The sequence below is a fragment of the Trichechus manatus genome, unplaced genomic scaffold (genome assembly GCF_000243295.1).
Source record: "Trichechus manatus latirostris isolate Lorelei unplaced genomic scaffold, TriManLat1.0 scaffold00132, whole genome shotgun sequence".
Classification (NCBI taxonomy): domain Eukaryota; kingdom Metazoa; phylum Chordata; class Mammalia; order Sirenia; family Trichechidae; genus Trichechus; species Trichechus manatus.
In genome coordinates this window covers 3,296,016-3,320,600 of record NW_004444068.1, presented here as the reverse complement: position 1 = coordinate 3,320,600, position 24,585 = coordinate 3,296,016, and the positions used below count along the sequence as shown (strand labels likewise).

The 24,585-nt window shown below is 34.5% G+C and overlaps 1 protein-coding gene across 3 annotated transcripts in view; it reads left to right on the top strand.

Annotated features, from left to right (window-relative positions):
- The window catches only part of SLC25A36 (solute carrier family 25 member 36), a 49,066-nt gene extending 28,772 nt beyond the window's left edge, over nucleotides 1–20,294 (top strand). For 2 of the 3 annotated variants that reach the window (XM_004385084.2, XM_012558047.2), the window contains 4 exons: nucleotides 243–343; nucleotides 8,519–8,585; nucleotides 11,399–11,688; nucleotides 12,601–14,414. In XM_004385084.2, the coding sequence (XP_004385141.1) occupies nucleotides 243–343; nucleotides 8,519–8,585; nucleotides 11,399–11,688; nucleotides 12,601–12,794 (652 nt within the window). In that variant the 3' untranslated portion in view covers nucleotides 12,795–14,414. Of the gene's footprint in view, nucleotides 1–242; nucleotides 344–8,518; nucleotides 8,586–11,398; nucleotides 11,689–12,600; nucleotides 14,415–15,373 lie in introns of those variants that run through there. The other variant, XR_002825403.1, reaches the window with a different exon arrangement.
- The last annotated feature ends 4,291 nt before the right edge of the window (nucleotides 20,295–24,585 follow it).

The window sequence follows — 24,585 nt, the reverse complement described above, 5'->3', positions numbered from 1 at the left end:
TGTCACAGTATTTTGGTGGAAGGACTGTTTGCAGATGCTAGAAACTTCGAGTGTTTTTTTTTTTAATGAGTCAATACAAAAAATATATCAGGGGTCTTCATGGAAAAAATGTGGCTGAGGTGTAGTTTATGTCTTTAGATTTGTTACTGTTTGACATAATTTATCTCCAGTCCAAAATTTCAAATCTCAATTTACATGTTTAACAATATGCTTAACTGATAAAATTTAAACCTTTGTTTTAGAGCAATATACTTTGCTGCTTATTCAAACTGCAAGGAAACATTGAACGGTGTATTTGATCCTGATTCTACCCAGGTACACATGATTTCAGCTGCAATGGCAGGTATGAATGTATGATATTAAAAAGAAAAACTCTGAAACACAGATACTTAATATTGAATTATGAATTTACATTGAGTAGTTAAGATGATTAATGTGTTTTTCATTGATTTAGCATCTGTAAAAAATGATTTTTACATTCATTAGTATAAAAATACATTTGATCAAGTATGCAAAAATCTATTGTCAATTGGCATTTTTTTTTTAATTAGGTGTTTTAAGTGATAGGATACAGGTGATACAGTATTTCTTTTGCCTTTTTTAGTCCACTGACTATGTAGTGATCTCTTAACAATTTTGAAAATCTAACTATAATTACACTATAAGTTATGGAGCTATAATTTACTCTTCTCTCCTCAATTTCTGTTAGTGCCCTTTTCCTTTTTGCTGCATGTTTTGGCTTCTGTCTGAAATGTGCCGGCAGTTCTTGGTAAAGTATTCATTTTGTCCCGTGCTCAAGTGCTGAAATTTGCGTATGTGGTGTGTTATTGATAGCTTTGAGTTACCATACTATTTGTATTTTTTAAAATATGTTTATAGTCTGAATTTGTGACACCCTAGAGGCATTCCACATGAATAAACATTAGATAGTACTTGAAATGTAGGCACTGGCTGTGCGTACATGCTTGCTATAGGAATGCTTCCAGCAACACTTCTACCATAATTAATGAGTATATATGATTTAGAATTATAACAACTAGCCCTTAGTCTCTCTGATTCCACGTCCTTAAAGATGAACTGCAGGAGATTGGTTTGACCAATTTGGTTCTGGAATCATTTGCTGCCATGCATGTTAGACAAAGCCATGAACTTTGGTTCTCAAAAGAAATTTCTCTCCAGTTTTCTGAGACTTATTGCTTTATTTAACCATACATCACATTCTCAAATTATGCTGTGACTTCATAAAGCAAACTATAGCTGCTCTAATTATCTTTTTTGATAAATAAGTTGAGTCAATTATATGCTTAATAATGAGTGCCTTAAACTGTTAACCATTTTCTGTTTAGAAATAAATTGGATCAATTTGAACCACATACTTAACGAGCTAAGTGTAAGTTTGAAATACTAATTTCTGAAAGGTTGATAGCGCTTACCGTATACATCTAGCAGCTACCTTACAAATTGTTTTCAAGGCTTTTTTGTGTTTAGTAATTGCTGACCGACTCATCTACATTTTAAAGCTGGAAGGGGCAACCTTAAAGGTCAAGGTAGTGAAATTTACCAATGAGAACATCTTGGACCAGTTGTATAATTTATGTGAACCTTCATTGCCTTATCTATAAAATGAATAGGTCGGTCTACGTAATATGGATTCTGAGAATTAGTTCTTTAATTTGGTACCATAGAAATTATCTAGTTCCAACTAAAATTATTTTTAATATACCTTTTACATATGTTGAATATGAATGGATACAGTTTTTCCCCTACAAATTTGAGGGATCTGAGATAAAAGTTGGTAGCCAATGAAAACTATGTAACCACTGTATTAGGTTCTTTAAGAATATATTTCTGAATTACCAGTGCTTGTATTTTTTTAACCCCAGAAAATCATAAAGAAATGTTAATCTTTCTGTTTTGAAAGAGTTGAAATCAAGAAAGTAGGTAAGCAATTATTTTAAGCTGAGGATAGTTGTAAATTGAGAGGCTCAGAATATCTCAATCCCTGCCGTAACATCTTTTTTCTTTAGAATATCTCATCAGAATTTATTGTGATTTTTCTATCACATTGCAAAGAATTTCAGTAAAATTGTCATTTTGCTTTTTTCTCAGTTGTGTACAAATGCTAACTCATGGTTTGTCTTTTTATCTATACACTGATACTGTTTCTCAGGGTAAATTCCTTGAATTTTAGTAAATTGATATACTTGTTCAAAGATTATTATACTGTACATTTATTGTGTAATTTGAAAATACTTCTTCCATTTGTTTGCAGTTACATTTTTCTGAGAGCTTCTTACACTATTCGTGAGCATTAACATTTAGCTTTACAGTAGTGTACATAACTACATGGTTGAAACTGAATGGTCCCATGCAGACTCATTAAGGTAGCTTTTTGCCGTCTTCATTCTTGAAATAATCCAGACCAGTTTGCTCTGGTTTTCCTTCAGGACCATTTTTAGAGGTCTTCTCATATGAATTATTTGGGGGTATGAAGTGCTTAGAGGTAGTCAAATGAGAAAAATCAATTTTTAACTGGCTATTCAAAAAAAAAAAAAATGCTAACCTTGTCACTTTAGTATCAGAAAATGTACTAAAATAGACGACCGTTAACAGTATTGCCTGTAAAATTTTGCCACACTATTGTATACACGCGTTAAAGCACCGAGCAGCCTCTCAAATCAGTTTCGTTTTGCATTTTATCTGTCTATGAATCCGAGTGTTTAATTTAGATACAAAGGCTTATTATTATTATTATTAAAAGACAGTTTATTTGAAGTGGGTCTTATTTTCATTTGTTTTACTGTTTCAAGTAAATACTACAAGAATTTGTAAGCTTCTAAAATAGAGCTATAAATTTTCACACAAATTTTCAAGTTGTGAGGATATTTAATGAAATTAAGTAATATTGGCTTCGTTTATGTTTTACTGGCCTTTTTCCCCCTGCATATGACCTTTGTCAGACTAAGTATGTCTTAGCTATTGAGGTTTTTGTTTTGTGCCTGTGTGTTCTTGTTTAAATAAACTTGTATATCCTTTTTTTTTTCCCGCACCATTTTTGGTGAGTTTGTTCTGCATGCCAATATGTACAAAGTACTTTTTTCCAAAAAATCACCTAATTCTACAAGACCATTGTTAAAGAATAAATATTAAGTTTCAATTTATACATAAGATAATAGAGCATCTGAAATTTTAAATGACTTTCTCCAAGTCATACAGCTAGTAGTCAGCAGAATCAGAATTCAAACCTAGTTTTTTTTCTGACTCTGTCTCTTAACTCCTGCACTGCATAGATGATAAAAGAGCCTGCATGTCCTTTCTTATATACCTAGACACAGATGTATATTCAAAAAATAATGTTTTATTTTTTATAGGAATTCCCAATTTTCAAAAGTTTTTATCTGGCATGTATATATTTTTATATACATTATATATTTAAAGGAAATGATTTTTATTGGATTATATATTCAGTTATTCAGTTTTTTAAATTCCAATGATATAATTGTTAACATTTTCTACACCTAGTAGGTTTTATTTACTTATGGCATATACTGTTATTTTTCAAGATGTAATTTTCTGTTTGACTTAAAGTTTATAATCAAAGATTAAGCTTTTACTGATTGAATAGAAATTTTGTCTTGCATGTCTAAAGTATTTTTAAACAATATCTTATTTATCCATGGCAGTTCATTCAGCCAGATGAATGGTTGGACAGATGTTTTGTGTGTTTGTGTGTAAACATTCTTCCTGTTTTTTGTTTTGTAGAACACAAGAAATTAAATACAAAATAAAATATTCCATAAGTATGGATGTGCATTATTACTGTCCATAGTGCAAAAGGTGACAGGTACCATTGTAGAAACCTTTATCTTACAGTAAAATTATAAATAGTTACAAAATGAAGTTACTTGAATATTCTGTTGGGGTTTTTTTTTTGTTGTTTTGTTTTAAAACAGATTTACTAAGTAGGCTGATTGTTAAAGAATAGAAAATTACATTTTCAGCTCTTTGGTAACAGTAAATAATAATGGTAGGAAAATGGGATACCATAATCCCCTCTAAACGAGGTAGTTTTTTAGATTCCTCTTTGACAAGGTTAGCATTTTTTCTTTTAAGCTAATTTGGGCTTCTTTTAGGTAAGTATTTGGACTCTGAAACTGCTGCAGATGGCAGAATTTTCAGTACTCGGTGCATTTTTTTAAAAAAAATTTGTGGCCCATTCTGATATTTTCTTTTCCTTTTTCTTTCTTTTTTTTTAAACTTGAAATTTTCAAAAAAGTTAGATCTCACAGTAAATATTTCTCAAATCCTTCCAATGGGATTCAGTTTGTACACATGTTTCTGATGAGGTCACTGCTTGTTGTTATGATACAGAAAAGCCTGTGTCTATTTTAGGCATTTACTGTACATTTCTCCCGAGAAAAGAGTGAGATCGTGTCATCTCATGCTCCCCATCCGCAGGTCACTTCCTGTAGAAATATGGACTAACTTAAACCTCGTGAGTACTGAACTGAGCATCTCTTGCAGCCTCTAGTATAAGAAACACACCCTGGGTTTTTATAACAGCTGTGGAATTAATAGAAGGCGGGAAATGAGCTCTTACTTCCTGAATTTGTGTGTGCATAATCTGAGTATTTTATAAAAATTAAATTCTGATCTCTTTTTAAAATCATTCTAGAAGGAAGTATGGGGTACTTTTCAGTCATCATGTAATAAAAGCCTGGGGTCTTCAGCTTGGCCATAACAAGCTTGACCTCAAAAGAATTTGATAACAGCATTTAAAATACACAGTTGTAAATGGTATCATACCGTCCTACAGCTTTGAGCAAAATAGGTAGTTCTCTTTGGTTAGCATAACATATTTAAGAATCTAATACAGTGCTTTCTATTCTCTTGTCTGTCAATAGTAGGCTTTCTACTCTTGCAAAAATATTGATCTTATTACTTTCTAAATAAATGCAGAAGAATATATGGGATCTTAGCTGTTTTAGTTTTAATTCAGTTTTTTTTTTTTTTTTTTTAAATAACTTTTTAACACGTTTCTTGTATGAGGTTAGGTAGCCTTTGGTCTTACAGAAGTTAATTGAAAGAAGTATAGAAAATGCAATACTACAGGTATTGCTCACTTAATGAAACATTTTCAGCAAGTTTACTACAAGCAGAATTTCTGTTAATCTGGTTTTTAATTGGTTTACATGGTTAAATAAAGTCTTAGATGAAGCAAAACTTTAAAAATTGCACCTTTAAGAATTTGAAAACCTATGTAGTAAAATACTAGCCACTCTACTAACAGTATGACCCAGTATATTGGCACTTTGCTCTAACTGATTATGGAACAAATTAATTCTTAACATACAGTTGGATCCCTTGTATACCTCTAAGTCAATTTTAATGTTTAACTGGGTGCTCAGAAGAGTATTATGAATTAGCGTGTTGTCAAAATGTCACAAAATTAAAATGCCAAAATAAAAAATAATAGGCAATTTTTAAATTTTGGGGATACCATTCCTAATATCTTTGTGTATGTTTGTCTTAGAAGAAGTTGGAAGATATGTTTACCTTTGGCATTTTTACCGTTTGTCAACCTCAGATTACCTTACCATATAAAATTTTAAGTTAATGGTAAAATTTTGTTTCTTCCCTCTTCTTGTTTCATTTCTTGAATTAAGAGATTATATTTTTCTAGATTTAATTAGTCTGATAGTGTCTCGTTAGCTTATTAATGTATCCTTGGTGAAGGGAACATAATAGTATAAAATCCAAGGAGTAGAATTTTAACTGGTACAATACTAAAAGTTAAAAACCTATGAATTATGCCTACATTCTTTATGTAATGTAATGGTTTGCTGGCAGTTAGGTTTGTGTCTTTATTAAGAGCTAGCTCATTATTGGAAGAGTTGAGCCAAAACAACTCTAGCATCACTGGGTACTCCAGCTGATGAATAGCAGTCTTAGGGATAAAATGATAACATTATCTTACTTACCTATTCCTTAGGTTAGTATGTGCCTGGAAATGAATTTTAGTTAAGTGAGAAATGCCTGTTGTTTGCTTCCTGTCTTTGTTTATTAATATATACAGGGAATGATTTAAAATTACAATCTATAGATGTATTTTTTAAATATTTCTGGTAACACATTAAATAATTACTATGATATTTTAAAATTATATGGGGTTTTTTTCAGACTAATTGAAGAATTTTGTGACTTGAAGAGTATTATGGACAGAAACTTGGGTACTAAGTTTTATATTTTTAGAAATAGAACTTTTATTCTAAAAATAATTGATGCTTCTATGCATTAATTGTTTGGGCTCACCTTTTCAAATAAAGTATAATAAATGAGAATTTTTTCCTAGACAGGCTGTTTTTTAAAAAGTCTGATAAAAAGATTCCCAGTTTTACACTTTCAAAATTTAATAAAAAACATTGCTGCAGAATGAGTAATAAAAACCTTTATGAGTAATGCAGAATATTTTGTTGTTTGTGCTGCTAAGTGACTTTTCATTAATAAACCGTTAATCTTGCTGTGCAGACATTTAGCTAATACACATATTTAAGTTTAAAAAATAAGCACCATTAAATCAGGGTTTGAACAGAATATTGATATCTGATGCATATTTGCTTCAAAATATTATTTGAGTATCTTTAGTTTGACTTTTTCACTTAGAAGAATGAGTTTCAAAAGAAGAAAAAAAAGTAACACTCAAGCTTTGTTCTCACTTAATTAAGCCAAGCCATGCAAGAAAAATCCCTTTCAAACGAGATGTTTAAACTGATCTATGTTTTTTTTCTTTCTACCAAGAATTATATGCATGAAAAGAACCTCTTATTAAAAGATGTTCCTAACAACCTCCTCAATACTTTAAATTTTTATTATTTTAGTACTGGCTGATACTTCCAAAATTGTTAACCCTGTTCTGATGTTATACTTACATATGTAGTATTAAAAGCACTGAAGAGAAATCTAGAGTATATAGTCTAGACAAAATTGTTAAAGGAGTTATTAAACCAAACTTCTGTTCTTTTCATTAAGTACATTTATCTTGCTTGCAAAATAGATTTAATTGGAGCATCCCATTGGGTAACATCTGGCCATTTCTACACAGTGTTAAAAACAGTGGAGAAGGGAGTAAAACATGTGTTAGCTAATTATCTAACGTGACAGAAAGGAAAAAAAGCTGTGAGGCCACATTCAGCTATGTAAACAATTTGTTAAAATTATTTTTTACTTGTAGATAGGCCCATACTAACTTTGAATGCCCAGAAAGGTTTATGATTGATTTTGCACAATATGTTAAATATATATATTTCAAAGTGCACCAGAGATTTTTGTTCCTGAAAATACTTTACTTTTATTAATGTGCTAATTACATTCCACCTTTTTAAAAATAATATGCTTCACCTTGATAGAATTTGATAGAAAATATTAGAACAGTTAATTAAGATCCTTGAACATTACTGCATGCAAGTTTTCATTAAATTTAAAGGCCAGTTGAATAAATGTAGCTTGATGTAAGTAGTTCTGTTCAGTTTGTGCAGCTGATCTTCAGTGTTTGAAAGCAATTTATTAAAATCCTGTTGTGTAGATGAAGCAATCTTCATAAGTTCCTGTCACCAAGATTGCACTTTGTGTGCTGTTCTTCCATAACACTTGGAAGATGACAAGCAATAATGATATGCACTAGCCTAGAAGCATCCTATTCCAGAGATCTTAGTTTACTACTTGGAATGAGCCATTTTCAGTTAACCACCTTTCTGTACTAATAGTTAATATATAGTACTTGAATTTTAAACTAGAGCTACCTTCTACTATACATTTCTCTCTTCAGTGTCTATAAAAATGAGAGGGAAGTTGCTTTTCGTAACTTTTTTTTGAACTTTTGAGTTTTTCTATGTGTCTAAGTAGATAAAAAATAGATCTGTTTTAATAACCCTCGCAGAAACCCTCTCTCTGATACCATTATTTTAACAGAATTAGTAAGTGTATGTTTATATAAGTATTCATGGGGCCAAACAATAAATCCTTTCTGTTATACAACTAACTTAAGTGCAAAATATTAACATGGTGACATATTTATATAGAAACAATTTTGAATATAGTGATTTGTGATCTTAATCAGACCCCAAGTAGCTATTGTAGAGTTTGCATGCTTTTTAGCCCTAGAATACATAAATTTCTGTACTTTTGTCATAGAAATGGGTTTCTGAATTTGTCTTAGAGAGTAGAGGGTAGCCAGAAGGTGTTTTGTATAGTTTGGGAGAGGAATTTATACATAATCAGATTTTGCTCTTAAGAGTCTTTTAGTTAAAGTCAGAATTGGAGAATTTTATTTACGTAGATTGGAAATAAAGTGAAATGTCTGGTTTTATGGATTTGTTAAGTAAAAATGTAAGGCATATATAAATTAATAGTTTGAATATATATTTTTTCTTTAATCTAGATTTATATAATTTTAAAAAGTCTTCCATTTAAATAGTGTTCTTCATTTTTACCAGAGTTCTTTTTAAACGTGTTTGTGTAGGTTTTACTGCAATCACAGCGACCAACCCCATTTGGCTTATAAAGACTCGGTTACAGCTTGATGCAAGGTATGTTAATCCATTAAAATCGAATTAGTTGAAGTTGATTTCAACTAACCTTTTCTATGTATATTTTTTGTAATCAGTGAGATTTTAGTGCCAGATGTTTAAGCATATTTTTCCCTTTTGCTCCACTGAGATTTTTTTTTCATTTTATTCATTTATTTTTTTTAATTTGGGTCTTCCATCAGAAGCAAAAATGATTTAATAGTTGGCAGTATGAGACTTTCCAGGTTAAAATGTATTATGTGCTATGATTTTTAAAATAAAAAAGGTATGTTAACCTAGCCCAAGAAATAATACTTGCACTACGTGAAAGCTTATTATTGTCTTCCCAACAGCTAGATAAGCCACATGGTAGCTAGTCTAGACTGAGTCTTTGAGGATCATTGCTCAGATTCAGTAACCTTATATACAAAGAGTTATGGCTGGGATTTACCTCTCAGTTAATTGGTAGATTCTTCATCTGTTAACACTGAGCACTTTACAGGTAGCAAGATTCATTCATTCACAAATCTATATTGAGCACATACTGTACTATATACCAGAAACTTCTAGGTTTCTAGAGATAAATAGTAGTAAACACTGGGGACCAACTTTCAAATGGAATAGTAAAGGAATTGTTTTCTAGCCCATTTTAAGCAGAGGCAACAGCCAATGCATACCTCAGAGGCCGTGAAGTATAGGGCCTTTGATATGTTCTGGGAACTGAGAGAAGGCCAGCCCAACCGCAGTGCAACTTAGGGTCTTGCCATCTCAACTCCTGTTGGCCTTTAGAGTAGAGGATGGGGTAAAGAGATGACCCATAATAATAATGTTGATAGTTTTGAAATGTTCAGACTTTCAGTCTCAAATGGAGTAGTAACCTGATTTTCTATTTAAGCAAATGATGTACATAACAAATTTGTGCTGGTTTTATATTTGGGGGTTTGGGAAGTAGCCTATAAACGCTGATCCATCAAATCATTAACAGTTACTACGCCTGCTTAAATATTTGTTTTTCACATTCTTTCATGTTAAACTGTTTGCTGTTTTGAGACTCGAAAAGAAATGTCTAGTTCTTGTTGCATCTGGAGTAGTCATTTTAATAAAATATATATGGCATAGCAGAAAACAAAGTTTATTTCTGAAAGCCAAGTATCTGAAAAGTGATGATAGACAAGACTTAATGAGTTACCTGTTGCTGTCAAATTGACTCTGACTCATGACGACCCCATGTGTGTCAGCATGGAACTGTGCTACATAAGATTTTCTTTCTTCTTTTTCTAAATTACGATGAGAGTACACGTAACAAAACATACACCATTGCAGCAATTTCTATATTTACAGTTCAGTGACATTGATTACATTCTTCTAGTTCCATAAGGTTTTCAGTGGCTGGTATTACAGGAGTAGATCACCAGGTCTTTTCTTCTGAGGTGCCTCTGGGTGGACTCGAACCTCCAACCTTTATCTTAGCAGCCAAGCACATTAACTGCACCACTGAGGGACTCCTGATAAGACTTAACCCACAGGGTAAAAAAGTGTGAGGTGCCAGTCTACATTATACTATTCTAAACTATCAATGATATGCTTCATTGTGTTATAGGATTGATTTGTAGGGAATTCAGGAAAAGCAGGGCTTTAAAACTTTAATACTTTTTCACTTGTAATGCAAGCCAGCACAATTTTTTAGGCTTGGGGGCAGGGGATAAGGATGAAGTAATAAGTGTAAGTGAAGCACTGATTTAAGGATTCTAATTTATAACACCAATTCAGAGACGGGGCTGATGTGTTTGTATGTCACTTTTGGGACTTCTAGCTCTTGTAGCTTTCTTTGAGGAAGAATTTCTGGTGGCAGGAGCTAATTGTAGTTGGTTGCTTGCATGGATCATTCAACCAAATAGGTATTCAATATCTGAAGATAATCATTAGGTAATACAACCGGAAGAATCAGTACGTTATCAGGTAGGGTATTTTAGTTGCGGCTTTATTTTATGGTAGAAGCAATTTAGGTATAATTTATAAATAGATATATTTTCAATTTCTTTTTCTGTTGGCGGTGTTAAACCTATTTCTTAAAGATAAGGTTCTATGGGGGTAATCATAGTGTAAGGTAATATTCTTAGGAACTCGTGAAATTACATACCTCTATAAGAATAGATTCTGCACCTTTAGGTAGCAGCAACTGAAGAAATTTTCTTGTGCACAATACTCAATAAATAACTATAGAGGTTGTGACTCACCATTCACCGGGGATACTGAGATGAAATATATGGTCATTGCCTTCAAGGGATCATAGGAAATTTGACTTAAGTCCACCTAGTCACTTTTTGGGGATAATTGGAAAGGGTTGATAGAGTTCCTTAGGTGCACAGAAATCAGATTAATCTTAGTCTTTGCTTTATTAAACATTGCCATCATTGATGTCTCAATCACTCTTTTTATATGTTATTAACTGCAAAGGAAATTCAACTTTAGAACTGAATTTACTATAATGTGAGGGGTTTATGTTTATTTTGTTTTTATCTTCACCTGCAGTCAGAGTGGATATTTCCCAAAGGAATTGTTACTTATTCCCACAGCACAAACTCCAATGAGGACATGAAACTGAGGATTCAGTGTGGTGTATTTTGCATCCAGTAAAATAAACTGTTTATATGACAGATTTGGGACAAAAGAATAGGAAGTCTTAAATAATAAATGTTTTAAAATTATAATTTCACTTCATAATTTAGAGAGAGCCATTCTTTATTAGAGTGGCACATTTCTGCTATATTTACTTCTGATTTCAAAATCTGTATTGTATTTATGTTAACAAGACTTCTCTTTTTGCTTTTCAGGAACCGTGGGGAAAAACGAATGGGTGCGTTTGAGTGTGTTCGTAAAGTGTATCAGATGGATGGACTAAGAGGATTTTATAGGGGCATGTCGGCTTCATATGCTGGCATATCAGAAACTGTTATTCATTTTGTTATTTATGAAAATATTAAGCAAAAACTACTGGAATATAAAACTGCTTCAGCGATGGAAGAGGATGAAGAGTCTGTGAAAGAAGCATCAGATTTTGTGGGAATGATGTTGGCTGCTGCCACCTCAAAAACTTGTGCCACAAGTATAGCATATCCACACGGTAAGAGTTGAGTTTGTATGAGTCATATTCTAGTACATCTGAAATGTTTCCTTACCCTGGACAACAGCACACTTACTAGAGCATTGTAATATTCTGAAATCTTAAGTATAACAAATACTGTTCTTGGAAGTTCATCAATGGGAATAAATCTATATAAGTAACATAAGATTGTATAAATAGTTTAGTATGTGCTATAAAGTAGCATGTTGGTGATTGAGCATGGACTGTAGTTAGATGGTCAAATTCCAGCCATGTCACTTACCTCAGCTAGGTGACTTTGAGGCAGGTTTCTGAGAAGAGATGTTAAATAACTTACCCAAGGTCACATGGCTACTCAGCATTGGAGCCCAAATTCAAATTGAAGTCTGTAATCCCGAAGACCAAATGATCTTATATTATTTCATGTTGACAAATAAGTGAGTATAGTAATCTCTTTAATTATGATCTTTAAATTTTATATTAGTTTATTTCATTAATAGCTAAAGAAATCACTTAAGAATTTGTAACAAACTGAATTTTTTTTGGTTTGTTGTTTTTCTATATAAGTATAGCCTTTGATTTTTTTTGTCTGGTTGAGGTTTGTTTACTCTAAGTGCTTTACTTTTGTTATGCTGATTAACGTTTACATTCACCCTTGTGAAGCTAAAAGCTCCGTGATGAAAGCTATGTCAGGAAAAATGAAACAGCTGGGAAACAAGTATTTGCTGTAAGCTGTAATTTGTGAAGGCAGTTCTTTTTAACCAGGTTGGACTATTATTATAATGTGACTGGTTTCAGTAAGCTACACATGAAAACTTACTTATTCTGAACTTACACTTAGAGAATGATAAATGGTATGTACTCAGTATAATTAGGAGAGTGTGAAGATACCACTAATGTTTAAATAAAATGACTTTTTTTCCCCCTAAACAGAAGTTATAAGAACAAGACTACGTGAAGAGGGAACAAAATATAGATCTTTTTTTCAGACACTATCTTTGGTTGTTCAAGAAGAAGGTTATGGGTCTCTCTACCGCGGTCTAACAACTCATCTGGTGAGACAGATTCCAAACACAGCTATTATGATGGCCACCTATGAGCTGGTGGTCTACCTACTCAATGGATAGCAACATCTGCCTGTCATTCTATAAAGAGGGAAGACCAAAAGATTACAGTGGACCATGGAATATCTAAGCCAGCATGTGTGGACAGAAGAAAAATCGTTCAGGAACATGTAACTATGCCTAAGTGGAAGTTTGATTGTAGGAGGTAAAGTAATCATACCACATTGCTTGGTCTTGTTGGAAATCTGAAAAAAAAAGCCTCGGCTGCTTCTGAGGAAACGCCTTTAAAAGCACTCCTTTCTCAAAATTTGCCATTTTCTTTACCATGTCCGCCTGACACAGTTGAGTTTTGTTGATTTATGGCAATCAAGAGTATAGTGTTGTTTATTCCATGAGTACTTCTCTAGTCTTCTAAAACAAAGCCATCCCTAATTATATGCTGTATTATAAATGTCCAAAGATGGTATTGACCGTCATAAAGTTTTAACTTCTGGCTTCTGTTCAATTCCTGTAAAATTGCAAAATAACAACAATAATAGTGAGGTCCTCAGTATTATCTTCACATTTCTCTGACAGTACCTGGTACAATATTTTAAAGTTAATTACTTGGTGTTAGTAGTTGCTGTTTTTGACAACCAATAAAATACTGTCTGAATAGCTTGTGTATTTTGGTTTGCACTTCCAACAGGTGCTTGATATTTAGCATAATTGTTTGTTAACACATCAGATTCAAATGGTATTAGTTTGGGACAAAATAAACCAGGAAAATGTTGATTTCTTGACCATTTCAGTGACCTGAGCATGCCCTTGTATCTTCTCTGACGTTATGGTACATGAATGAAGACAGAATTCAGCCATCTTTTTTCAGTGATTTATCAGTTATGAACCTGAATTACCACCTGTTCATCATACCTAGATATCATTTACTTAAAGGGGAAAAAGATTACCATTTTTGAATTTCTTGTCTGCTTGCTTTCACGTTAAGATTTGAACCTTTGAATTATTTGCAGAAGATATGTATAGATTACATTTATTTCACAGAGAAAATGGTAATTTTTAACTTTTTTAGGGTGACATTATATTAATTATCTGGGGCAGTATAAACATAGAAGAGAGGCCGTTTGCTGTCTGCTTCAGCAGGTAGTGATTTTAATTGGCACATAGTTTTGTAATTGAACAAACTGCTTTTAACAAATTTATTCTCTCCTTATTTCCTGAATGGTAAATCATAGAGTCAAGTTAATTCAGATTAAGTGTGCTAAAAGGATATAGCTTTTAAATTTTGCTGTTGAGCTCATCTGCACCTTTTAATACTTCAGATCTATTACATGTATGGCCCTTTATGAAGATGTTCACTGTAATTCTCTGAAGAGACTCCTGCCTATGAATGTTGCTGTACTGGTGTATAAAACTTGTACAATTAAACTCCAGTGTGGTACTCATTTCAGTATACATGAACTGTACATCTTGTGCAATGGCTTTATCTGACTTTTTGTGTATGCACTTTGTGGCCTTTTTCGGGGATGAGAGAATAGGGGAGAATTCCATGTTAAGATTTTAAGAAAAAAAAAATGGTCATGTATTAGGCAGAAACAGTGTTCATAGCATTTTTCTGGGTTTTAAATAATGTTTTGAAAATTTTTAATATAAATGTTTTAAGTGTTCTGTGTATACTTCAGTGCCCCCACTGTTATTGAAAATTATAGTATGTCATTGCAAGCTTTCTCTGCTGTCACCAATGAAATACAGTGCCCTCTTGAATTCTCCTACCCTCTTAAAATCCTTGCAATCAACAGTAACTGGATGATTTCGAGGTGCTTTGATTGGAATTAAAAAAAAATTCCAGTCTATTTGGAGACCAAAGGCAAATTCATTTCTCTTACCTTTTATTATTAATACCTTTTTTGGTGAATTTTAGCTTTGACATTTATTGTGAGGCACATAACCAAAAAACAGAAATGTGGGTTTCTAGCTTGATTCTGTAGAGAAAGTCTCAATCTATAGAGTTTGCATTTTCAGGTGCCACTTGTACTGCCTAATACAGTGCCGTTTGCCTTGCGAAGGTTTGTCAGCATTACGTAGTCATGGTGAATGTTGGACAGAGACTCTCCCTAGTCTTAATGACCTCAGTCCCCACAGTTGGTTAAGAATGATATGAAAACCAGCAACTAAGGAACATCTTACTATTTCGTTGTAGCAGATTCATAACAAGTGTCCTTCAAGGATGAATATGTACTCTAATCCTGTTTGTATTTAGCAAGTAAAACTTTTGTTGCCCTTTAGTGCATTATATTCAGTGTTTAAGAGGGAGTATTATGTAATATAATGGAAGGGAAGGAGAGCTTAGTGTCTTGGATTTTCTTTCTTTGTGCAGCGACTGGAAAGGAGCAGTGAAGTTTCATTGTTTTTTCCCAAAAGCACAATCTGCAGTAGTTTACTTTATGTATGAAGGAGATAATTAAAAAAGAAAACTATATATAAAAGTTGTATATAAAGTTTGACTCCAGACTCTTTCTTTGGAGATTTTTTTTATTATTATTATTGATTAAAATGTTTAAAAAAGAAAAATACATACTCAAAGCATCGGACTTTTTTTTTTTTTAACTGTATTTTCAATCAGATGCCTTTTTTTTCATTTCTAGTATGAAGGTAGTCAGCACTCTTCAGAGCACTCTTCAGATTGGTACATACTTCTATGATAAAATCCTCTCAGAAAATTGAATTGAACTTATGCAGGTGAAAGCAGTAGGTACTGAAAAGACATCCTCTGAGACTAATAGAGCGACAGATAGGACTCCAGTACCTGTTGGCTCGTAGAAATGATTACCTGAGTTTCAAAATCCAAATGTGAGTATTATCAACCCTATGATTGTAGGGTACCAGATAGTGCTTTTAAATCCATGGAAAAACTATTACCAAAGCTTTGTCATTGTGTATGTAAGTTTGTGGAACTAACCTTACTAGATGGGGCACACAGGTAATTGATTTGTAACTTCAAAACCACAGCAGAATATCATTAAATTACCTTACCCTGCCTTTCGTCTCCTAACAAAACCCTAATGCACACTGTGGAACAGCATTATTGTATTAGGACCAGCAGAGTTTGAGTTGTTAACAGTGATGAATGTTTACGCTTAAACTAGAGTATTAGTATCTCAGCATTTTTAGATTAGTTTTAAATAAGTAAAAATGTTGATTTGAATTCGAAGGGTTTAAGTGCTAGAAATTCATCTGTTCTTTGTTCTTTCAGCATTCATTGTTCATGCCTAGTACTAGGTTGTTTACATGCTCTTCTGCCCAGACTGTTAGTACTGTAGGGACCTCTTTTGGGCTAATAAATAAAATAGTTCAGCCTTTTCTTCCTCCAGTTATTGATCATGACTTTAACATTCCTAAGAATATAGATAATGCTGAATGATTTAAATGAGAAGGAGTTTTAATATACAAAAGTAATGCAGTGTACTTTCTGCCCACTCACATCTCTTCTCCATCATGCCCTTATATTTCTCATATACACTGACTTTTATGTGACTCTTTGTAGAAACTGAAAATTCTAGTTTCAGTTTTTGTGTTAGATTTTGAATGTGTACCCCTGCATATGTGAACAATTAAATTATGACCTGTCAGTCATAGCTGAATAGTCCATAAGAGTTGATATCTTTCGGTTATTCATATGAAGTTTGCTATTTTTGCATTTATGTACATGGCTGTAAATTACATGCATTTACTCTGTATTTATGTTAACTAGCTTTTATTTGAATTGTTAAAATTCAAAAATAAAACGTGCTGATGAAAATAGTGGTGATTTTTTTCTGTAGTGTATTTTAATAATTTGGCTTAGGATTATGTATAGAACAAAAGAGCATTATGATGCTCATTGGTCCATTGATACAGTAAACCTTTTTTTTTTTTTTTGAGATTGGGAAGGGGGGCTTGCATCTACTAGACCTAGTGGTAGCTCTAGAAATCAAAGGTCAAATCTAATCAAAAGATCTACCCACTTTACATTTTGTCTGTTTCATTTAATTTTTTAAGTTTTCCTGAATTGTAACTAGTATCAAACATTACCCGGTTTGTGAGGTGAGGAGACCAGGACAGATTTGTCTTGTTCCAATTTCTCAAAGTTAACATAAAGCTGAAATCGTTTGGTCTACTAACAGTACTCTTTCCACTAAACACTGAAATTGTGGATAGCACAAAGAGACTAGCAAAATAGTGGTTGAGATTGGTATGGGTTAGTTCAAGAGTGTCCCAAGTTTAGGCATGCATGTATGTTTATTCATTACTGAATATGAAGAGCTGTGATAGAGGAAGGGAATCGGTGATTTCTTAAGGTTCAAGTGTGACATCTTTACGACTGATAAAATTCAGACAAGCAAGATGTAGTTAAATGATTTTTTCTTCAATTTTGTTTATTTTTCAGTGGTTTTTTTTAATACTGTACAGACCAGCTGGCTACCTTAATAATATGAATGGAATCAGTGCAGTAATTTAAATTCATAGAATTCTGTTACAAAGTATTTTTATGTGATTTTCCCAACAACCTATAGACTGAATGAATAGACAAATGATATTTAGAGGAATAATAGAGCTGGGCTTTTTGACTTGAGTGTCCTGAATATTAAGTCCTGTTATTTTTGTTTTACTCTACTAGGTTATTTATGGGATGACACTGGAAGGGTTAAGAAAAACACCTCATTTAAAGGAAAGATCATTCTCATTCCTGAAATTTTTGTGGAGTAGCTTAATGGAGATGGGGTTGAATTGTGCTTTGGCTGAAGTTGAAAGCATTTATTCAAAAGGATAAATTTTTCGTGTATTTCATGGAGGTGGAATAGCATGAGTAAAGTCTGGGAATTGGCTTAGAATGAAACATATTGGGAAGTAATGAGAAATGGAACTGAGTAAATTTGGACTATATGAACAGGTCTTAGATCTGACCTGTGGAGCTTAGATATCCATTCGGAGACTACTGCAGGACCACAGAATTTTTTTTCCCAAAGCATAGTTAATAACATCATGGAAATTTAGCGTTAACAAATACTAGGTTCAGTAGGTCTTATGTAACCTATTTTCAGTTACACTACCTTTGAGCCTCAGTGATTGCTGAAGGTGACCTGTGTTTTTGGGAAGTGTTACAGTGATTGTTCAGAAAGATCCAGAAAGTTTACATGGAAAAGTTAGCATTTTAACCAGACTTCGGTACAAGAATAAAATTTTGATAGGCTGATATGGCGGGGGAGGCATTCCTTACTGAACCAAACATAAAGTGTTTTAGTAGTCCAAGTCAGGAGAAACTACCCTTTTTCTTTGATTCCTATCTCTTGGGAATGGCCTCTAAAAGTAACTTTCTTCAGATTATGAAACTAGTGGTAGACCCAGAATCCTAAACCAAGTCTCACTCAAAGGAGATCATCATATCCAACCTAAGAAAATTTAGTACAAGACCCCTGTTTTAAACAGTTTGTGTATAAATTTTTGAATGAAAAACTAATTTACACTGTAAACTTCTACCTAAAACAAAATTTTTTTTTAAAAATCCCTGTTTTTCTGTTTCCCAGTCTGCTTCCAAAGCACCTCATAATTCCTCCTTGAGTCTTTCATTGTCAGCTCTGAATTTCAGCTTTCAAGATTCTCCAGTATAATCGGTCTTCATTGTATAAATCCAAGGTTCTGCAATATGGTTGATCTCCATTGTATGAATTTAGTGGCCTCACTATGTAAAAAAAACATTAATGGTTATTTGATCTATACCTTTCTAGGTTGTGTGCTGATTTTTGGTTTCTTTTGTCCCCCCATCCTTACCCCCAATAAATGTGGTGTTAGAGCAACTGGACATCAATATAAATAAAAATGAACCTTGACCTCACCATACACAAAACATGGATGATAGGTAAAATTAAAATTGAAAACAATATCTTTACAACTTAGGGGTAGAGTTCACAAAAAGCACCATAAATTTTTTTTAAATGATAAATACAACATTAAAAGTATTCATAATACAGCTGTCTGACAATACGTAATGAACTAAAAAATAGGCAAAGGCTTAACAGGCACTTCGCAAAGGGAGAGAATAAACACATGAAAAGATGCTTAACGTGATTACTAATACAAATAACCAAAATGAGATACCACTGTGTACCCAGTAGAATGACCAGTAAACTAACAATACCAGGAATGTGAAAACAACTGAAACTCTCATACATTGCTCTTGGGAGTGTAAAGTAGTAAACTACTGTGGAAAACTGCAGTTTCTAAGAAAAGTTACAACTACATCCACCCTATAACTAGAATTTTTACTCAAGGATATTTTCCCAAGAGAAATAAATACGCCCACAAATGCTTATAGCAGCTTTCTTAAATAAAGCTTATCAAGAGAAGATAAATTGTGGTATATTCATACAGTAGAAGAAAACAACAAAAAAAATCAAACCATGAATATATGAAGTAACATGGATGAGTATCAAAAACGTTAAATGAAAGCAGCCAGGCACAAAATTACATATACTCTCATTCCACTTATATGAAGGTCGAGAACAGGCAAAACAAGTCTGGTGATAGAAGTCAAAATAGTGGTTACCTGCCGTAGGGACCTGGAGGAAGGAGATTTGGCTAACAAGGGGCATTGCAGAACTATCTGGAGTAATGTAAATTTTCCATCTGTTGTTCTGGGTAAAACAGGTGTGTACATGAGTGAAAATTTACTAGCTGTACATTTAAGATTTGTCCACTTTTAAACATATTTTTAAAAATCCAATAATGCAAAATACAAACTTAAATTCTTGAGTAAAAGAAGAAATATAAGTGAAAGCTACAGAATAAAACCCATAAAGACCAGATTACTGGAATTAATCACAGTACAGTTTATAAAATTAGCATGCTTAAGATTTCAAAAATTGAGGTTTTAAAAATAATCTTTCTGGCATATGAGTTAGTAGGAACTCGGAGCAACTTGTCTACTCCAGCAGAACTAAATCTCAGATACAACATCCATTTTGAGGCATTGCTCCCAAAAAGTAGATTCCTCAGGAATTTTTCCCCTCCCTCTTCACCGCTGCATACACAAAGCCAAACAATTAGAAATGAATTTGGAGTGGACAGGGTCGAGAGTGGGGCTCAGGCTTAAGTGACCAAGGGCAATCGTGTATCTGGGATCTGGAGCGGAAGAGAAGGAGTGTCAGAGCAGGCTGGTGTACTCCAGGGGTGCTCCCTGGATCCAGTAGAAGCAGAATCAAATCTATGAAGGAAAACTTCCCCAAACTAGGTCCACAGAACTCACAGCATTATCTGATGAAGATAATTAAACATGTAAGGCCAGACACTATGACTGCAGAAACATGGGAACAACAGATTTACGTACACCTCAAGGACTGAGGGTGTTGGAACTGTCAGATACACTGAATATCTGTGATTACAAAAATGAGCATGCAACAAGAAACCATCAGGAATACACAAACTTTAAAAATTGACAGTAAAAATGAATAGTGTCTGAAATCAAGAATTCAGTGGATAAGTTAAAAGTGGTCTAAAACCAAAAACCAAACCCACTGTGATCGAGTCAGTTCCGACTCATAGCGACCCTATAGGACAGAGTAGAACTGCCCCATTGGGTTTCCAAGGAGCGCCTGGTGGACTCGAACTGCTGACCTTTTGGTTAGCAGCCGACCTCTTAACCACTATGCCACCAGGGTTTCCAAAAGTGGACTAGATCGACATAATTGAAGTAATTTGGTCCAACTTGAAGTGGTCCATGAATCTTAACATTATCTAGGAAGAGGATGAAGATTTTGACTAATTATGGTAGATTAAGTATGCATATTGTAATATTCTAGGACAACCAATAAATGAACAGAAATAGCCTGCATAACTTCCATACTAATAGAAAGGGAAGGCATGAAATAATTCCTTCCAAGAAATCAATTCAAAACAAGGGCAGAAAGGAGACGGAAACAGCATGAAATAATATGACAGTTTTAGATCCAAATACATAAGTAGTTATTACATTAAGTGGAAATACATCAAGTGCTCCAGAAACGATAAAGATTGTCAGACTGAATTAAAAAATAATAACAGACACTATAGCTGTGTGTGAGAGACAGCTAAAACATAAGAAGCTAAAGTTGAAAGTAAAAGAATGAAAAAGGATATTGACATGCAAATATTACCCAAAAGAAAACAGGTGTGGCTATATTACTAATGGACAAAACAGATTTTAAGGTTGTTCTAGCATTACATACTAAGATTTGACAGAATACCAATTGAGATGTTTCAACAAATGGATGCAGTGCTGGAAGCACTCACTTATCTGTGCCAAGAAATTTGGAAGACAGCTATCTGGCCAACCGACTGGAAGAGATCCATATTTATGCCTATTACAAAGAAAGGTGATCCAACAGAAGGGCTAAGGTGTGCCTGATCCAAGCCATGGTATTTTCAGTCAGTTCATATGCATGCAAAAGCTGGAGAATGAATAAAGAAGACAAAAGAAGAATTAATGCCTTTTAGTTATGGTGTTGGTGAAGAATATGAATACACCATGGACTGACAGAAGAACAAACACATCCATCTTGGAAGAAGTACAGCCAGAATGCTCCTTAGAAGCCAGGATGGCAAGACTTTGTCTCACGTGCTTTGAACATGTTATCAGGAGGGACCAGTCCCTGGAGAAGGACATTATGCTCGGTAAAGTAAAGGATCAGTGAAAAAGAGACTTTTGACGAGACGGACTGGCAGGGGCTGCAACAACGGGCTCAAGCATAACAATTGTGAGGATGGTGCAGGACCAGATAGTTTCCTTCTGTTGTATATAGGGTGGCTATGAGTCAGAACCCACTCAATGGCACCTTACAACAATACCAGGATTAAAGAAGTTTACCTCATCATAATAAAATGGTTGTTTCACTGAAGATACAATGATTTAAAATTTTTATATACCTACTAAAATTACCTCAAGAAACACAAGAAGAGTTAGCACAGCTTGACCAAGGCAAGGTCATGGAAGCTGCATAGACACATCCAAACTCCCTGAGGGACCGAATTACTGGGCTGAGTGCTGGGGACCATGTTCTTAGGGCACATCTAGCTCAATTCGCATAACATAGTTTATAAAGAAAATGTTCTACATCCTACTTTGGTGAGTAGCGTCTAGGGTCTTAAAAGCTTGTGACTGGCCATCTAAGATACTCCACTATTCCCACCCCATCAGGAGCAAGGGAGAATGAAGAAAACCAAGGACACAAGGTAAAGATTAGTCCAAAGGACTAATGGACCACAACTACCACAGCCTCAACCAGACTGAGTCCAGCATAACTAGATGGTGCCCAGCTATCAACATCAGCTGCTCTGACAGGGATCGCCAACAGAGGGTCCAGGAAAGAGCTGGAGAAAAATGTAGTACAAAATTCTAACTCACAAAACCAACCCAGACTTGGTGGTCTGAGAAAAACTGGAGAAATCCCGAGAGTGTGGCCCTGGACACAGTTTTAGCTTAGTAATGAAGTCACTCCTGAGGCTCACCCTTCAGCCAACGATTAGACAGGCCCATAAAACAAAACGAGACTAAATGGGCACACCAGCCCAGGGGCAAGGACAAGCAGGCAGGAGGGAACAGGAAAGCTGGTGACAGGGAGCCCAAGGATGAGAAGGGGAGAGTGTTGACATGTCATGGGGTTGCCAACCAATGTCGTAAAACAATATATATATTAATTGCTTAATGAGAAATTAATTTGTTCTGTAAACCTTCATCTAAAGTACAATTTAAAAAATAAAAAAGAACCACAAGAAGAAACAGACAAATCCACAATAATAGCGTGATTTTAACAAATGTCTCTTGAAATTCCCCGACATGTCTGTCAGTTTGTCATACTGTGGGGTCAGTTTGTCATACTGTGAGGGCTTGTGTGTTGCTATGATGCTGGAAGCTATGCCACCGGTATTCAGATACCAGCAGGGTCACCCATGGCAGACAGGTTCCAGCTGAGCTTCCAGACTGTCTTCCAGACTAAGACAGACTAGGAAGAAGGACCTGGCAGTCTACATCTGAAAAGAATTAGCCAGTGAAAATCTTATGAATAACAAAGAAAACAAAAATCCTCACAACTGGACCAATAAGCAACATCATGATAAATGGAGAAAAGGTTGAAGTTGTCAAGGTTTTCATTTTACTTGGATCCACAGTCAACACCCATGGAAGCAGCAGTCAAGAAATCAAAAGACCCATTGCATTGGGAAAATCTGATGCAAAAGACCTCTTTAAAGTGTTGAAAGCAAAGATGTCACCTTAAAGACTAAGATGCACCTGATCCAAGCCATGGTATTTTCAATCACATCATATGCATGCAAAAGCTGAACAATGAATAAGGAAGACTGAAGAAGAATTGACGCCTTTGAATTGTGGTGTTGGTGAAGAATATTGAATATACCATAGACTGCCAAAAGAACGAACAAATCTGTCTTGGAAGAAGTACAGTCAGAATGCGCCTTAGAAGCAAGGATGGCGAGACTACATCTTACATACTTTGGACATGTTATCAGGAAGGATCAGTCCCTGGAGAAGAACATCATGCTTGGTAAAGTAGAGGGTCAGTGAAAAAGTAGAAGACCCTCAACGAGATGGATTGACACAGTGGCTGCAACAATGGGCTCAAGCATAATAACGATTGTGGGCATGGCGCAGGACTGGGCAGTGTTTTGTTCTGTTGTACATAGGGTAGCTATGAGTTGGAACTGACTCAATAGCACCTATCAACTACCAACAATCTCTTGAAATTAATAGAATAAGCAAATAAAAACAGGATATAGATTTCAGCAATGTAATTAACAACCTTGACCTGATGGAAAATACATAGAACACTGCACTCAGCTTCTGCAGAATATGCATTCTTTTTCAAGTACTCAGAATATTTATAAAAGTGGCTCAAGCAAGTTTCGACAAACTTCAAAATATTGAAATCACATATACAGAGACTATTCTCTGGCCCCAATTCAATTAAACTGTAAATCACTGACATGAAGATAGGTGAAGATCCTCATATGTCTGGAAATTAAAACACTTCTAAATAACCCATGGGACAGATGAATCAAATGGAAACAATATTTTGAACTGAATGATAATAAAAATTCTCAATGATGAAACTGGTGAGAAGCAACTTAAGCAGTTCTTATGGAAAATTTAAAATTTTAAGTCCATATCTTAGAAAAGAATAAAGGCTGAAAATAAGGTAAGCATTTAAACGAGTTAAAGTTGGCTAGGGCTCAGTAGTTTTAGAGAGCTAAATGCATAATGTTCAACCTAATAGACATTTAATGATCCCTGGTGGCGCAGCACTTAAGCTCTTGGCTGTTTACTGAAAGATCGTCGGTTCGAACCCACCCAGCAGCTCCTCGGGAGAAAGGCCTGGCGATCTGCTCCCATTAAGATTACAACCCAGAAAACCCTATGGGGCAGTTCTGCTCTGTCACATGGGGTCTGTATGAGTTGAAATAGATTCAACAGCACTTACCACCAACAATAGACATTTATTTCTTGCTTGTTTAATCATCTTGGACAGAGGAACGGATTGGTAGCGAGTTTTGCTCCAGGAACTCAGCTGACTCATGCTCTGCTATTCTCACCATGTCAATTCTGTCTTAGTCATCCAGTGCTGCCATTACAGAAATACCACAAGTGGATGGTTTTAATGAAGAGAAGTTTATTTCCTCACAGTCAAAGTAGGCTAAAAATCCAATTTCAGGGTGTCAGCTCCAGGGGAAGGCTTTTCCTCTCTGTCAGCCTTCTCTTCGGTGTTCCCCCGGACTAGGAGCTTCTCGGCACAGGGACCCCTGTCCAAAGGATGCGCTCTGCTCCTGGCACTGC